The sequence below is a fragment of the Chrysochloris asiatica genome, unplaced genomic scaffold, assembly GCF_000296735.1.
Source record: "Chrysochloris asiatica unplaced genomic scaffold, ChrAsi1.0 scaffold00056, whole genome shotgun sequence".
Taxonomy (NCBI): domain Eukaryota; kingdom Metazoa; phylum Chordata; class Mammalia; order Afrosoricida; family Chrysochloridae; genus Chrysochloris; species Chrysochloris asiatica.
Window position 1 is genome coordinate 4,446,205 of NW_006408574.1, and position 16,650 is coordinate 4,462,854.

At 50.6% G+C, this 16,650-nt stretch overlaps 1 protein-coding gene across 1 annotated transcript in view; it reads right to left on the minus strand.

Annotated features, from left to right (window-relative positions):
• The window catches only part of ADAMTSL2 (ADAMTS-like 2), a 40,599-nt gene that overhangs the window by 12,856 nt on the left and 11,093 nt on the right, over positions 1-16,650 (minus strand). The window contains exons 7-10 of the mRNA XM_006863715.1: positions 16,316-16,396; positions 13,623-13,798; positions 2,862-3,213; positions 1,277-1,649 (exon numbers count right to left, since the gene is read on the minus strand). Coding sequence (XP_006863777.1) covers positions 1,277-1,649; positions 2,862-3,213; positions 13,623-13,798; positions 16,316-16,396 — 982 coding nt within the window. The remainder of the gene's footprint in view (positions 1-1,276; positions 1,650-2,861; positions 3,214-13,622; positions 13,799-16,315; positions 16,397-16,650) is intronic.

Here is a 16,650-nt window from a genome sequence, read left to right on the forward strand (position 1 = left end):
ATGGGAATGTTCCCAATAAGGACTAGTAGATGACCTCCAAGGAGACTGTGACCTCCTAATACCCAGTAGAAAGGGAACTGGAGGAGGGGAAAATTTCAAGACAGGGAAATAAAACTGTTTGCCTGCCCACATCTACTGGGTTGGGCACCCAATTTTGCAAAAATCAAATAAAGAAAACCTGTCTCTCTCTCGCTAAAATGAGTACACATTGGATTACTTGAGCATTTGTCAGTATGGACAAGGTTTCTCACAAGGGTTTAGCAGGCTATCATAACAAACAAAACCACATGGAAGGGGAAGAGACTTGTTTGATCGATGAGAAACTTTAAAGTAAGAACACACCCATCAAGGAAATAAGGGAAACACGTGGGCAAGAGGGAAACGAACTTTCATTGAGAATGCCAACATCAAGGACAAGTAGGCGCTGTCCGGGATAGATTGTGAACCCCGTCGTACTCAGTAAAGGAGGAACTGAGGGGAGACTAGGAGTCTCAAGATGGGAGGATAAAATTCTTTGTGAGCCGGCCCTGCCTCGCATCTGCCTGTATCTACTGGGTCTGATGCCCGATTTTGAAAAATTGAATAAACGAGCCTCAGTCTCACTAAAACAAGTACAGATTGGATTGCTTGAGCGTTAGTGATAACTCATCAGTGACCTCGTGAGGGATAAAGCCCCAATTCTGCCTCCCAAGTCCCAATGGGGAAAGGTCCTAGTCAGGGGTTAATACTGACCCAGTAGTGCCTAAGAGGGGCTGAGGCAGAGTCCGGGATACCGACAGCATTTCTCACAGAGGACAGGTCAAGAAAGTTGCCCCAACCACATCACCTCAAGAGTAAACCCCAGGCCCAAGCCCCAAACCCACTCAGGTTGCGGTTTAAAGTCAAGGGATTTTGTGGGCCTGTCTCCCTCCAATCCCCACCCATCCGCAGATGCTGCTGAGCTTGGCCTGGCAATGGCCATGTCACTGGCCTTGCTAACCACACATCAGCACCCTTGTCACCCTTCGGTGGGGACAGTGGGAGGTCTAGACCCCCTCCCAGCTGGCCCCAACCCAAGGAGGGTCCTGGCCTTAGCCCCTCCAGAGTCCAGCCTCTTACCTCCTACCTAGAGCTGCAGGTGGGGGTCTCTGGGAAACAGTGGGCCTCTCCCACTTGCCTCCAGAGACGTGGTCCTCCCAGCAGACCCCACTATAGGCTTTACTAGCACCTGGGCCTAGGAGCTTCCTACACCCCATAGGCCTGACCATCAGCCCAAACAGCTGGAAGTGCTTCCTACCTGGCTTTGTGGGTCCTGTTTCCGGTCACATTGGGGAGGCTGGCACTGGTGTTGGGGAACGGGGCCTCTGAGGAAGTGTTGGTAACCATGTCACTGCTCAGCTCCAGGTAGGAGGCGTTGATTAGGTAAGGAACCGCACCCTCGTTCTCCTCATAATCCACATAGAGGCTCTCCATGGGGGCGCTCCTCGGGGCACTCGGCGCAAAGATGCTGTTGACGGTCTCGTTGAGGGTAAGCTCCTTGGTGTCCGAGACTGTGCCCAGGTGCTGGTCCGAGATGGCGTTGGCCGAGAGGAGCTCCTGGGAGGTGAAGTGGGCATCACCTTCTTGGTCATCCTTGCTCCCAGAAAGAACCGTCCCAGTGGTGTTTCTGTCTACAGGAGGGAAACAAGGGACTCAACTTCAAGTGTCCCCCAGTACTGGGGACAAGGGCAGTCTGGGGAGGGACTCAGAGTGGTGGGGTCGGAAACCAGGAAGCTGAACTTGGAGGTTCCAGAGGGCAGGTGTTGGCTCAGTGAGAGTCCAGATCATGGAGTGAGTATCCTGTTGCTGATGGCAAGCCAGCCACCCAGGACAGTCCCTCAGAGGACTCCAGCTTTCCAAAAAGCCATGTCCTCCTAGAACTTCAGAAGGTGCCTTTACTTGGAAATAGGGTTCTGGAGATGTGATTAGTTAAGCATCTGAGATGAGGTCAGCCTGGATGTAGGCAGGGCCCTCAATCCAATGACTCGTGTCTTTATAAGAAGAGGACAGAGGCAGAAGAGATGCCGTGTGAAGATGAGCACAGATGGGAGAGAGACAGCCACAGGCCAAGGAACGTGTGCCTAAGGCTGGGTAAGATCAGGAAGGAGTCTCCCCTTGTGCCTTGGGTGGGAGGGTGGTCCTGCCCACACTTGGATCTCAGAGTTCTGGTCTCCAGAACTGGGGATTCCCCAGTGTGTGATCATTGGTCATAGCAACCACAGGACACCCACACCCTACTGTTTCTTTTCCTGAGGAACTCTAGTGGGTCCTCAAATTTTCCCTCCAGTGAGGTGACCCAGACACACCTGATGAGCCACTCCCCCCCACCTGGCTGTTTCCTCAGCCCCTGCCCACTCTCTGGGACTTGAACTCCCACCTAGGTCTCCAGCCACCCACCCCCCAGAGCCTGCTTGCCCCTCTTCCCACTGCCAATACCTTCCCATACCACCACTCCCAGGCCCCACCACCAAACACTCTCGGTTCTCATCTTCCCCGGTCACACGCTGTGTGGTCCTTCCTGTCTGTCTGTCTGCCCATCCTGGTGCTCACGGTCAAACCTGAACCCAGGTCAGGAGCTCAGCTGAGAGTGAAAGCTAAGGGGTCTAACTCTCCTGGACTTGAATCCAGCTCCCCCAGGGTGGATTGGGAGACTTGAACACGTGACCTCTGTGGTCTGAGTCAATTTCCCCATCTGTCAAATAGGACAACCATATCTCCCTCCAAGGAGGTATTAGGTGCACTGGAGACCAATGAGGGTACATCTCATCAACCACATCTCCAGACCTGAGGGGACTGAGGACCCCTCCCCAGGAAGCCCCTGCCCCAACCCATCCCCTGATTACCTCGTAAGCCCTTGACTCTGGGGGGGCCCTCGCAGGCCCCACCGCCAGCCTGCTCACACACCTCATTGGTCTCTGGGCCCTTGCCCAAGCCCAGTTCGAGCCCTGGTTCCGGGGGGCCGAAGAGCCGATGGCCCAGGTCCAACCTCTCCATGGAGGCATGGCCGTAAAGGGAGCCGTTGTGGCCCACGAAACCCAGCAGGGCGGCCCCGCCCAGCTCCTGGCTCTCGGTGCTCTCGGAGGCTGGCTGAGAAAAGCTGTAGTAGACAGCCGGCTGCATGTGATGAGCGTGTGGCGGCTGCAGCAGCGTGTACTCGAAGGTGATGGACGGACTCCTGCCATTCTGGTTCCACACCTGGGGAGCAAGGAGAGCAAGTGGGTCCCCAGTGCCATCCACAGGAGACCCAGGCAGTGCGTGTCCAATGCTGGGAACAGGCAACAAGGAATGCATTGCGTGGTGAGAGGTTTCAGAAAGGAATAAAACCAAGACCCAAAAGCAACAAAATCCTACCATCTTCCAGTTGATTCCAACTCACGGTGACGACACATGACAAAGTAGAACTGCCCCAGAGGTTTCCTGGGCTGTTATCTCTACCAGAGCACATCACCCAGGTCTTTCTCTGGTGGAGCAGCTAGTGGGTTCGAACCGCTGCAGAACTTTGGGTTAGCAGCCAAGCACTTAACCATTGTGCCACCAAGGGTGTTTTTTAAAAGTGAAAGAGCTGACGAAAGTCGGATCTGATTCGTATTACTGCCAGGAGTTTCTTCCTGTTCACCTTCCACCACCTGCTGACGTCTGAGTTTGGGACAGGCTAGCTCTGTCATGGAGAACGTGTGGCCAGAATGGTCCTAGAAGCCAGGGTGAGGAGAATATCTAAGCAGGAAGGACTCAGTTCCAGGAGAAGGATGTCCTGCTTGGTAAAAAGTAGAGGGCCAGCGACCAAGAGTGACCCTCAGTGGGGTGGATTCAGCAGCTGTGGTGACAAGGGGCTCATGCAGAGCAGTGAAGGGCCAGACAATGCTTCCTTCTGTCCAAAGAGAGGGCCGCCAGGAGTCTTAGCCCAGCTGGCCGGCAGCTCCTAACAATGCACAGCCACTGCTGTGACTACATGGGGTCCCGGCTCCCCTGTGCCCCTCCTGCTCCCTCTCCCTGATGACTCGGATTTCTGAGACCCCCAACAAACCCCTACAAGTCAATCCCCCAACTACACAACTTCCCCAACTTAAAGCATGGGGTTCAGAGAGGCCTGAGGAGACAGACTCTAAAATGGAACTTTGGAACAGGATGGGCAATAAAAAACCCTTTCCTGGGGAGAACGTGGGGGCCCCGAGAACCGCTGGGCTATACTGATTCTATTGTTAAGCTGCTCCAGGGATTTGTGGGTGCAATATCTCAAATGTCTGAGAGTTGGCTGGGGACTGGGGGGTGTTGTTGTTGTTAAGTGCCCTCACGTTGATGTCGACTCATAGTGACCCTGTATAGGGTTTCTGAGGAGTCCTGGTGTGGCACTGTGGGATAATGCACTAGACCACAGTGTCAGTGATTCAAATTTACCAGCCACTCCTTGAAAACCCTATACAGGGTCTCTGTGAGTCAGAACTGACTAGACAGCCCTTAACAACAACATAGGGTTTCATAGGAGCAGCTGGTGAGTTTGAACCATCAGTCTTGTTTATCCTACAGGGGCTGTGGAATCCAAGGAGACCTGGTGGTGCCCTGGTAAGCACTCACCTCCTAACCAACAGGTGGGCGGTTCAACCCACCAGTGGTTCCATGGGACAGAGATGTGGCAGTCAGTTTCAGTAAAGAGCACTGTCTTGGAAACCCTAGGGGCAGTCCCATTCTGTCCTAGAGAGTTGTTGTCGACGGACGGCAGTGCGTTTGGGTCTTTGTTCATGGAACCCAATGCATTGGAAAAGACAATGAAAGGCTGACAGTGATTAAAACCCAGTGGTTCCAAGCTCAGCTGCAAATCTAAAGGCCAACTGTTCAATTCTCAGCTTAGCCACTCCATGGGAGAAAGATGAGGCTTCCTTAGAGACTTACAGCCTTCCAAACCCCATGGGGTAGTTCTGATCTGTCTTGTTATGAATCAGAATTGACCCAACAACAACAGGTAACCAACTGAACCATGGGTGGTACAAACAGTTAAGTGCTGGACTGTTAAATGTTGGAGGTTCAAGTCCACCCAGAGATGTCTGGGAAGGAAGAATAGGGGGTCTTCTTCTGAAAATGTCCCCACTGAAATCCCTATGGAGCAGTCATACTCTGCCACACATGGAGTCGTCATGAGTAAGGGTGTTTTGTTGAAACCATCAGCCAGTGTAAGTCTATCTCAGGAGCATAGGTGGTAACTCTCATCCCTGCAGCTGGAGATTGGGACCGGCTGAGCATTGGGACCATGGCTTCAAGGTAAGAGTCTCTCATCCAGTGCTCAACCCTGCTCCATCTACCACCCCAAGGTCAGGGCCGGGCTGGGAACAGTGGGACCCTGAGGCAAGCCTGGGCCATGGAGCTAATATGCTGGAAAAAATGTAACCTCTCAAAGTCCCCTGAACCTTTAGGCTGAAAAGTGACCCACTGTCTGCTGTGAAAGGCAAGCACACCCCTCTCTTTGAAGATAAGGCAGGGGCCTCTTGGGCACACATTGCTTGGATGGCTCTTAGAATACAACAGCCAACCTTCCGTGCAAGGTAAACACTCGAGCTACCACCATAGAGACTGGAAGACCTGGCAGGTGAGCATCTATCTTATGAAGACAGGCCTGACCACATGCCAGGGCTGATGGCAGGATTGCTGCGATACAGCTGGACTCCCCAATAGCAGAGGGGTGGGGAACAAGACCCTGACTTGATGAAGGTCAGGTGACAGCGATCAGAAACGCCAAACCCAGTGCCATTGAGTCCTATAGCATCCCTATAGGACAGAGTAGAACTGCCCCATAGGGTCCCCCAAGTTCATGGCATCACACTGCTACATCGCTCTCTCATGGAGTAACTGGAGGGTTCAAATCACTCATCTTTCAGTTAGCAGCCAAGCACTTGAATCACCGTACCACCAGGGATGGCTTAATTAGGAGCAAGGTGAATTCCATTATCCTAATAACGCAGCAAGGTAGAAGTGACATGTAGGCACTGACCTGCAGAGAACTGCCCATGGCTAATGGGGAAAAGAAAAATGGGCTCTGAAAAGGCACTGCTCAATTGATAAAATCAATAAAAAAAGTCAGGCTGAATGCTGAGGAAGCTGAGGGCAGTCACCCCATAAAAAGTCTCCATCACGTTCTAAACCTGAAAGTTTCTAACTCCATCCGGTTTCTAAACCTGAACCAGTTCAGAACCAGAATCCACTGAGTACAGAAAGCTGCTGCTCAAGAAGAAGAAGACCACAGCAAGTATACGTGATACTGAATGCATCCGTTCTTCCCCAAGGCTCTACGGCCTTCTACTAGGCTAACTACACACTGGATTGATGAGTGGACATTGTGAAGGCTGTTGGCTCCAACCTGCCACTGACAACTAGGGGCCTAAAGTATCATCTTCGTCCCTTGTTAGAGAGAAGGAACATGGAGGATAAGTAATGAATGGAAATATAGCTCAGGCTTGCCTAGTGGTCACTTCCCCAATGCACAATTGGTAGTTGGCAGAATGTCTAGCATAAGAACTGTCATCATGGAGAAAGCTAAAAGACACCTCTGAACCTAACATGCCTCCACCCCAAACAATAAGTCAAAACCACATTGCACCCTGGGGGAAATGGCATCAAGGCTAAGCTTTCTACCATTCTGGAAGACCTTAAGGACACAAGGCAGGTGGTCCCATCTTCTTCCAGTTGCCGTCCAGTTGATGCCAACTCATGGTCCTGTGTCAGAGGAGAACTGTGCTCCACTGGTTTTCAAAGCTGTGAGCTCTGAGATGACCAGGCTTTTCTTCCAAGGCTCCTCTGGGTAGTCTGAACTACCAACTTCCCAGTTAGTAGTCAAGTACGTAACTGTGTACATCACCTATTCCCTACTTAATTCAATAGTTTGGTCTCTATAAAAAGAAGACCGATCTGGGAGGCTAACAGTGAAATATTACAAACTCAACACACAGTGGTACCAACACAACTTAGTGACAGACACAGTGTATCTGCTGGAATAGACTAACATGGCTTCAAGTTGATGATATGTGACCATTGATCTGACAAATAACTTCTATCCTTATGGGAGAAGCGGACCAAAACCATTTTCATTCACATGGGCTGGCCAACATCACACATTTAAAGTCGTGACCTATCGTAGCGTGCTACCCCCGTCACACTATATAGATGACAGAGGTCTGGACCATTCTACAGAGCATTACATTGGTCCTCCGTATTGACAACATCTTGTCAATCAGACCAGATGAGCAAGAAGTGGCACATTTTATGGAGGTCCTGGTGACTTAATGGGTAAACCCCCATGAAGAGTCAGTGGGAAGTCGAGGGCATACCAGGAAATCTCTTTGAAAGTAAAGGGCAAATGATTGTATCTCATATCCTCCACATGAAGAAAACCAGAAACAGCATAGTGCACATCTGGGCATATGCCAGGTCCATATTCTAAAAACCAGTTGTCATTTCATTGATTCCAACTCAACAACGATTCCATGTGTTACAGAACAGAATGGCTTCACAGCATTTTCTTGGCTGTGGTCTTTATGGAGATAGATCTCCAGTTCTTTCTTCTGTGGCACTGTGGTTGTTATTGTTGTTGTTAAGTGCTGTCAAGTCAGTTCCAACTCATAGCAAACCTGTATAAGGTTTCCAAGGAACAGCTAGTGAGTTTGAACCACCGACCTTGCAGTCCAGTGCTTATCCCACAATGCCACACCAGCGGTACCTTGTTGTTGTTGTTAAGTGCCTTCAAGTCTGTTCTGGCCCAAAGTGACCCTGTATAGAGTTTCCAAGGAGCAGCTGGTGGGTTTAAACCACCGACCTTGTGGTTTAGACCAACATGGCTGTACAGAGCATTTTACTACAGTGCTCACCAATCTATAGATTCGTTGTTGTTGTTAAGTGCCTTCAAGTTGGTTCCAACTCTTAGGAACATTATATAGGATTTCTGAGGAGCAGCTGGTGAGTTTGCCAACCTTGTGGCTATCCTACAGCATACTTATCCTACTGTGTCACACCAGGACCCCATAGACCACTAGTCAAGCAACCTATTCATATACTAGGTAACATACAAGGCTGCCAGTGTTGAGTGGGCCCTGAGTAAAGGGGACTTTGTAACCCCTTTTCCAGCCTGTGGTGCCAGCACTCATGTCATTTGAGACACAGGACCTGGTAGACCCCACAGGAAGAGAGCTACCTGTGATGGGAAAAGATGCCATGCAGAGTTTCTGGTAAGCCCCAGTAGGAGTATCAGAGGATTCTGAAGCAAGGTTAAGCCACCTCAGAAAAGAAGTATACATGCTCTTGGGTCCTACTAGAGATAGGTCACTTTGATCACAGGACATCATGTGACCCATGCAGCCAAAGCTGCCCATCCCAACCAGGGTCCTGTCAAGTCCACTGAGTTTCATGGTTGGGAGGTCCAGCAGCAATCCACCAAAAGACAGAAGTGTTGCATACAGGACTGGATACCACCAGGGCAGAGACCTTAATAAAGCTGCAGAAGGTGACCCAAACTTCCCTGTTATTCAAGACTCTTGTACCAGCATCTTTCTCTCAGCTCGAAGCTATGACTATAAGATAGTACCCTTATGACAAAGTTAGAGAGGATAGAAATAGCTGAGCTTGATCCAGAGATGGATCAGCTTTGTAAGAGTGCAAGCTGAAAACAGGGCTGTGGTTTCCCTATAGCCCATTCAGGGATGGCCTAGAAAAGTTGAAGCAAGACATCAAAAGATTGGGGATGAGGAAGCCAGTCGCTGGAGAAGGAGATCATGTTTGGTAAGGTGGAGGGTCAGAGAAAAAGAGAAAACCCCCCCCCAATGATATGGATTGGCCAAGTGGCAGCATCGATGGACTCAAGTGTGGCAACAATAGTGAGATTGGTCCAGGACCAGGTAGTGACTCGTTCTTCTGTGCACAAGGTTGCTATGAGTTGGTACCGACTCGATGGCACCTAACAACAACAACAAAGCATAGGGAAGAGGCCTGTGGATGGATCTAGGAAGAAACAAGAAATGTGAATATCTCTGAGTCATGTCAGTACACATCTAAGAACACCCACCCTGGGGCAAGCACTAAACAGTCAAGTGTGGTATTACAGGATAATGCATTGGACCACAAGGTTGGTAGCTCAGACTCACCAGTGCTCCTTGGAAACCCTACACAGGGTCACTATGCATTAGAACCAACTCAATGGCACTTACCTCCAACAACAACATTGACAAACTGAGTCCTGGTGTAACACTCTAGGATCAGCACTAGACTGCAAACCATAAGATCGGAGGTTCAAACCCTCCAGCTGCTCCTCAGAAACCTGCTACAGAGTCACTATGAGTCGGAACTGACTTGATGGCACTTAACAAAAACAAAGTAGATAGAGTGGCTTTGCCCATTGGCATACACCAACCCCTGGCATCAGTCACCACAGTGATGGCCCAATGGGCTGTGGTGGTGGAAATGGGAGCTATACATGGAGCCAACAGCATGAGCTCCCACCCAGCAAGGTTTCTCTCACTACTGAAAGCCCAACCTGCAGCAACTGAGATCCACATGAAGCCCCTGATACAGCACCGTCCTTCAAAGGGACTGCCCAGCCACTTGTTGGCAAGTTGATTACATCAGACCACTTTCACCCTATTCAATCTTAATTCTGAATTTTAAGGATTTACCTTTCCTGCCCACAAAACTCAGCCAGTATCAATATACAAGGTCTCACAGAGTGTGTGATGCACTGAGACAGGGTATCACCTATCACTGCATTGGAGCAACAGACCCACATTATAGGAAAAGAGGGGTCAACAGTGGTCACATGACATGTACCATACTACATCCCCTAGAAATTGCCAGTCTGGTAAAGCAGTGGAAGGTGATAGCTCAGAAGCACTAGCACCCTGTGATACTTGGGATACTCTAGATGCAATTTCTCATGCTGTGGTTAGGTGTTTTTGAATCAGTTTCAACTCATAATGACCTCACATACAACAGAACAAAACTCTATCTGTTCTTGTGCCATCCACACAATTGTCAAGTTTTGTCTCTTTGTTGCAGCCACTGTGTCAACCCACCTCACTGACAGTCTTTCTCTTTTTTGCTGACCCTCTCGTTCTGCTGTGCATGAGGTCGCCATGGGTCTGTACTGACTCAATGGCACCTAACAACAACAACTAGTTTATCAAGCAGGATGTCCTTCCCCCGGAACTGGTCCTTCCCCTCCTGAGAACATGTATGAAAGATGAAGTCTCTACAACCTTGTTTCTAAGGAGCATTTTCACTATACTTCTTCCAAGACAGATTTGTTCTTTCTTCTGTCAGTCCATGGTATAGGCAGTTCATGGTATATTCTTCACCAACACCATCATTCAAAGGCATCAGCTCTTCTCTGGTCTTCCTCATTCACTGTCCAGCTTTCACATGCATATAAGGAAATTGAAAATACCACGGCTTAGTCCTCAAAGTGGCATCTTTCCTTCTTAACTCTTTAAGGAGATCTTTTGCACAGTGTCATGCTTGTTTTAGTTTCTGGAATGCTGCTTCCACAAGCAATGATTATAGATGCTAGTAAAATGAAATATTTGACAATTTTAATCTTTTCTCCTTTTATCAAGATGCTGCTTAGTGCTCTACTTGTAAGGATTTTTATTTTCTTTGTATTTAAGTGTAACCTATACTGAAAGCTGTAGTCTTTGATCTTCATCAGCAAGTGCTTCAAGTCCTCTTCACTTTCAGCAAGCAAGGTTGTGTCATCTGCATATGACTGGCTGTTAATGAATCTTACTCCAATCCTAGTACTTCATTCTTCTTCATATCGCCCAGTTTCTTGACTAATTTGCTCAGAATGCAGATCGAGTAAGTATGGTGAAAGGTGTAACCCTGACTCATACCTTGCTTGATTTTCGCCTAGTATCCCCTTTTTCTGTCTGACAACTGCCTCTTGGTCTATATACAGGCTCTGCATGAACACTGTTAGGTGTTCCCATGCTTCAAAATGCTACCCATAATTGGTTAGGATCCACATAGTCATTTGCCTTTGCATAGTCAAAGATACAATAGATGCTGTACACACCCAAAATCAATGAGAATTATATGGGGATTTGTTCCTAATGCATAGACTATATATGTCTGGGAACCAAGAGATGGAAGAAACAGTGACTACCATTCCCAGTTACCCAATTGGAAATTTTGTGTTTCCCATCCCTTAGATCTGGGGGTCTAAAGGTCCTGAGTCCCAGGGGGACAACAAGTTTCATTGAACTGTAATCCATGGCTTGGACACTTTGTGCCATGAGATTAGTGAGGAAAGGAGTCACTGTCGTGGCTGAGGTCACTGACCCTAATCAATAATAGTTTGATCCCAGGGACAGGGAAGACTATTTGATACCCAGCGGATTCACTAGGACATCTCTCAATATTCTACTGCTCAATTTGATGGTTTGTAAATCAGACCCCTCAGGGATGGGAGCCTAGATCAACCTACCATACAAGTCACCTAGACTAGCAGAGGTATGAATTGAGGGTAAGAGGGATCTAGCCTACGTAATAGAGGAGGGAACGTATGAGTACTGTGGTTTACCCTGCTAACTTTTCTCCTGTAAAGAGAATCATTGTTGTGATTATTAAGTGCCATTAAGTAGATTCTGAATCATTGACAGAAGAAACCAACCAGAAAGCTTACATGAAGCAAATGGACCAAACACAAGGAATGCACTGAGGTGGGTGCTGTGGTATGCTCCAGGGCCCACCCTTTAGGACAGGGCACTTATTTCTCAAGCTGCCAGAATGTTGCAGTTGACAGCTCACAGCTGCGCCCCTCCCCAGGGGTATCCCTCAGCCAATAAGGGCTGCCCTCCCAAGGTCATGCCTTCCTGGGGGGCAACTGCATCCAATGACAACTGCATCCTCTCGTGGAGAAAACACTCCCTGTGGGCTCACCTGAGGCTTCTGTCACACATGCATCAAACTCACACCTCCCTCTGTCCAGTCCTGTCTCCCTCTGTTGCAGACTGTTCCCTCACAAGGGATCTCCTGATCCCACTCCCCCAAACCTTCTGGTACACAGACCTCCATCTCAGAGTCTGTCTCCTGTATCCCAGCTCCACCAGCACAGAAGTAGAGCCAGAAACCATCCGGCTACCTGGGCCAATCCAAGGGAAGGTCAGGTAGGCAAGGGTCTAGACATAAGTAACTCATTAGAGTCTGGCTCCACCTGAGGAAGTGTTCAGCCTAGAGGCAATGTACGAAGTAGGGGGAGCACCCGGAGTGGGGGACACTGTGTCATGGCAGTTGCATGTTGCATGAACAGCTGCTCTGGCATCAGGCAGACCTAGATTCAAAGCCCAGTGGTGCCTCCTACAAACTCATGACTTTGCACAGGTCACTATTCTCCCTGTATTCACTTCCCAGCCTCACCAAAGTGAGGACATAAACAACCACCAGGGTGAGACTTGGGCATCAATGCAGCTAAGCTGATCAGCTCTATCCTGGCTGAACTTCCTCTGCTGCTGTGTCTCAGGGAATTGGCAGGCAGTGATGAGAGCAAAACAGCCTATCTAGAACCAAACCTCTTTCTGTTCTAGGAGTGGGGCACCAAGCTGCAGTGGCCCTAAAGTGAGGATGCTAGCCACAATGGAGACGTCACCACAAGCTGGGCACCACCACAGGCCTAATCTCTCAGCCCCCTGCTCACACCCTGAGCACCCTGAGGGACAGTGACAAGAGGAGAGCCAGAACTGCAGGACTGGAAGAACAACATGGTGTCCATGAGTGGGGAAAGAATTAAGTGGGGACATAGTCCCACTGTGATGTGGGGAGTGGGTCCCTTGTCCTTGTGCCTGAGACCCAGCCTCCTGTCCTGTCACTCTGCCCAGAGGTCATGGTGGGCAAAGACCAGGTCAGTACAGAACGTGTGCAGTGGCTGTAACAGCAGTGCTGAGTGAGTGGATGGATGATGGATGGATGGATGGGTGAGTGAATGGATGGGTGGGTGAATGGATGCATGATGGATGGATGGATGGATATATGATGGATGATGGGTGAATGGGTGAATGGATGGATGATGGATGGATGGATGGATGGATGGATGGATGGATGAATGGATGGATATATGATGGATGATGGATGGATGGATGGATGGATGATGGATTGATGGATGGATGGATGGATGGATGGATAAATGGATTGATGGATGGATGATGGATGGATGGATGATGGATGGATAGAGGGATGGAGAGATGGATGGATGAGTGAATGTATGGATGGATAAATGGATGGGTGAATGGATGGATGGATGGATGAATGGGTGAATGGATGGGTGAGTAAATGCATAGATGAGTGAATGCGTGGATGAGTGAATGCGTGGATGAGTGAATACATGGATGAGTGAATGTGTGGATGAGTGAATGCATGGATGAGTGAATGCGTGGATGAGTTAATGAATGATTTGTGAGCGGGTGGTTGGGTGGAAGAATAAACGAGTTTATGAGTAAATGAGTTGCTAAGTGAATGAACTAAAAGCAGAGTGAATGAATGAGTGAATAAGCAAATGAATGAATGAACAATGAGTCCCAAGCCCAGTGGCCTAGCTGTGGTACCACGGACAGCCCCTGCCCCCCAGCCCACAGCCCACGCACCATGACATTTAGGCCTTGGTTGGTGGGCCCCTGAGCCACGATGTACTCAATGCCGGTCTCATAGATGTCCATGGGCCGCCGATACTTGACCACGGTGCCAGCGATGTTGAAGTTCTTAGGACTATCCACCTTGTAGTTGCCATTGAAGAAGTAGTGGCCAGCTTCATCTGCTAGGGCTGACAGGGTAAACGCACCAGTCATGAGAGCAGGCCAGCTGGAGAGAGGTGGGCAATGGGACGAGGCCAGCTCCACACCCTCAGCTCCTGGCCCCTATTGGTTCCCAAAGCCGTTCCCTCATTCCCTAGATGACAGGAAGCCGCATCGCAGGGGAGTCGGACATTGCCTATGTTGAACATGTGGCCCTAGCCAATGAAAACCAAGCGAGGTGCAGCACTTCCCTAACAACCTAAAGTAACCTACAAGAGCTTGTCTTGTTGTTAAGTGTCATCAAGAGCTATTCCATATAGCTCTTCTGAGGCTGCACACCTTTATAGGAGCAGACAGCCTCATCTTTTCCCTGTGGAATGGCTGGTGTACTTGAACCGCCAACCTTGTGGTTTGCAGTCCAGTGTTTATCCTATAAAGCCACCATGCTTCCCCAGAGTTTGTCTAGATGAGCTGAAATAGCTGACCCAGACTCCAAGTTGTTACTCAGGCTGCCTTTGAAGGGACTGAGGGGTCATGAGGGGACAAGCCAACACCAGGACCAGCAGCGAAGCGTGGCCTAGGAAATGTCCTGGCAAGTGAGGTCACACTGGTGGTGATAGGTGTCTCCTAGGTACGTGACAGGTGTGTGACAGGTACAAGAGAGATGTACCTGCAAACCACCAAATATGGCGCAGGTGTCCATCGGGTATTGGGCAGGTGTTTGCTAGGTATGGGACTGGGCTTCTGCCAGGTACAAAACAGGAGTCCACCAGATACAGGACAGGTGTCTGCCAGGTACAGGACTGGGCATCCAGCCTGGCTTTGCAGCCAGCTCACTGTGTGGCCCTGGACCTGTCGCTGTCCCCGCCTGCCCTGGGTAAAGAGGAGGGCCCTCACACTTTGCCCATCACCCACAGTGAGGACATTGCAGCCGCTGCCCTGGAGCCCCTCCAGACTCTTCTGGAGACCACCCTGAGCTGGCTGGCTCTGTGCTGGCCACAATAATCTTCCTGATGTGCTGGTCATTACACTAACCACCCCCGATGACCCACTTGCCCAGACGGGGAGATAGACCAGGAGGATGGCCAGGCAGTGTGGGGGGTACAGGGACTATCTCATCAGTCGGATGGGCACTCTGGGGCATGGTCAGAGGTGAATGAAGACCAGGACAGCAGGAATAAGCATGCAATCGTCCCCCATCAGCCCAGGGCTGGGAACTGGGGACTCGTTCTCCCTGAGACTGTGATGAAACCTCATAGGGGTCAGGGGAGCTGCCGGGGTGGGGGCTGGGGGGAAGTGGACTCGGCATTCAGGACAATCTCTCTTCCAAATGTGTCCTCAAAGCCAATTCCAGGAACTGGCCCACAGGAGAAGCTTCCAAAGTTCCTGACGTAACAGGAGCAGGGAGCCTGGTGCAATTAATTTCCTCACAGACAGACGCAGCAAGCAGGCCGGTTCATAATGACGTCAAAGAATAATGCAGACAACATGTCCGAGTTCTGTGCAGCTGACCGTGGCAGGCAGGATGGCGTGCCCAGCCTTCAGGTATTCGCCTGCTCCCTGGCGGTAATGACCTTCCTTCCTGCGGCTTGCGATTTCCACAGGATGGATTCAAGAATGAGTGTGCTGGAGCAAGAGCCAGAGCTCGGTGCATCTGCGCCTCACAGCTCACCCGGCGACATAACAACTGGGCTGGCAGGGGCCCAGGGCTGCAGAGGGCTCCCCACGCTTGGCCTGGAGTGTTCCTAGGTGCCAGGAAGGGGCTGGCCAGTCCATGGGAGCCTGGAGGCAGGGTCTAGCTGAAGGACCCTTCCCCAGCATCCTTTAGAGGAGTGGGCTTCCTCCCCGAGGCCTGCCCTGAGACCCAGAGCTGGGAAGGTGTAGGGCTAGCCTGCCTCAGAGAACAGCTTCCCTTTACAGACTGGGGTCAGGGGAGGGACATCATCCTGGCCCACCTTCCAGAAGGCTTCTGCATGGCCACACAGAGAGGGTACAGGTACCTGCCCCCAACCAGGAGCCCCCAGGACCTTCTGAGGAGATGCGGGCACCAGGGCATGTGGACCTACAGACAGGCTAGATTCACAGGGACTTTAGGATTTGTCACCAAGACAGAGCTCACAGATTAGCAAATAACCCCGAATCCTCTATTGGAGACCCCCCACACACACACCCAGGAAGTGCAGCCTCCCACCAAATCTGCCATGGCATGAACTGCCCAGCCCCTCACCTCTGCTAGCCTTGGACCACCAGCACCTGACCCCTCAGCTCACCCCTGCAACCCAGGGCAGGAACACTCTCAGCTTTTGCTATGCCAAGGGCTCTGGAGATGGGGAGCTCACTACCTGTTCTCACAACTCCTTCCTGGACAAACTGCTCTAGTTCAAGGTCCTTCCTCACTTGGGGGTGAAACTGGCTTCCCCTCCCAGGCCCAGCTCTGGCTGGCTGCAGGCCCACCTCCCTCCCACAGGTACTCGGTTCTCCACCTGCACAATTTGCCCCAAGCAAAACAAAAACCCCAGTGGAGCAGCGGCAGACCACTCACGCACCTAGGACGTCTGCGGACCGTTTCCTCTCCACGATCTGTATGTGTGTGGCACCAGCCGGGATGTGGGTCACCAGGGAGTAGCCTGTGGGAGTGGGGGTGGTGAGAGGCAGCAGCATAGCCCAGGGCCTGAGAGGCACCTGGGAAAGTTGGGGCCAGGCACCGCCCTACCTCTGTCCCGAAAAGACACCCTGAATTGCAGGGGGTTGATGATCCCAACCATTACACTAACCACCCGGAGGCCACCACCAAACCAGTTAATCATCAATGGATTCAGAGTAATAACCACCCTGTGTGTATGTGAGAGAGAGAGAGAGAGAGTGAGTGAGAGAGAGAAAG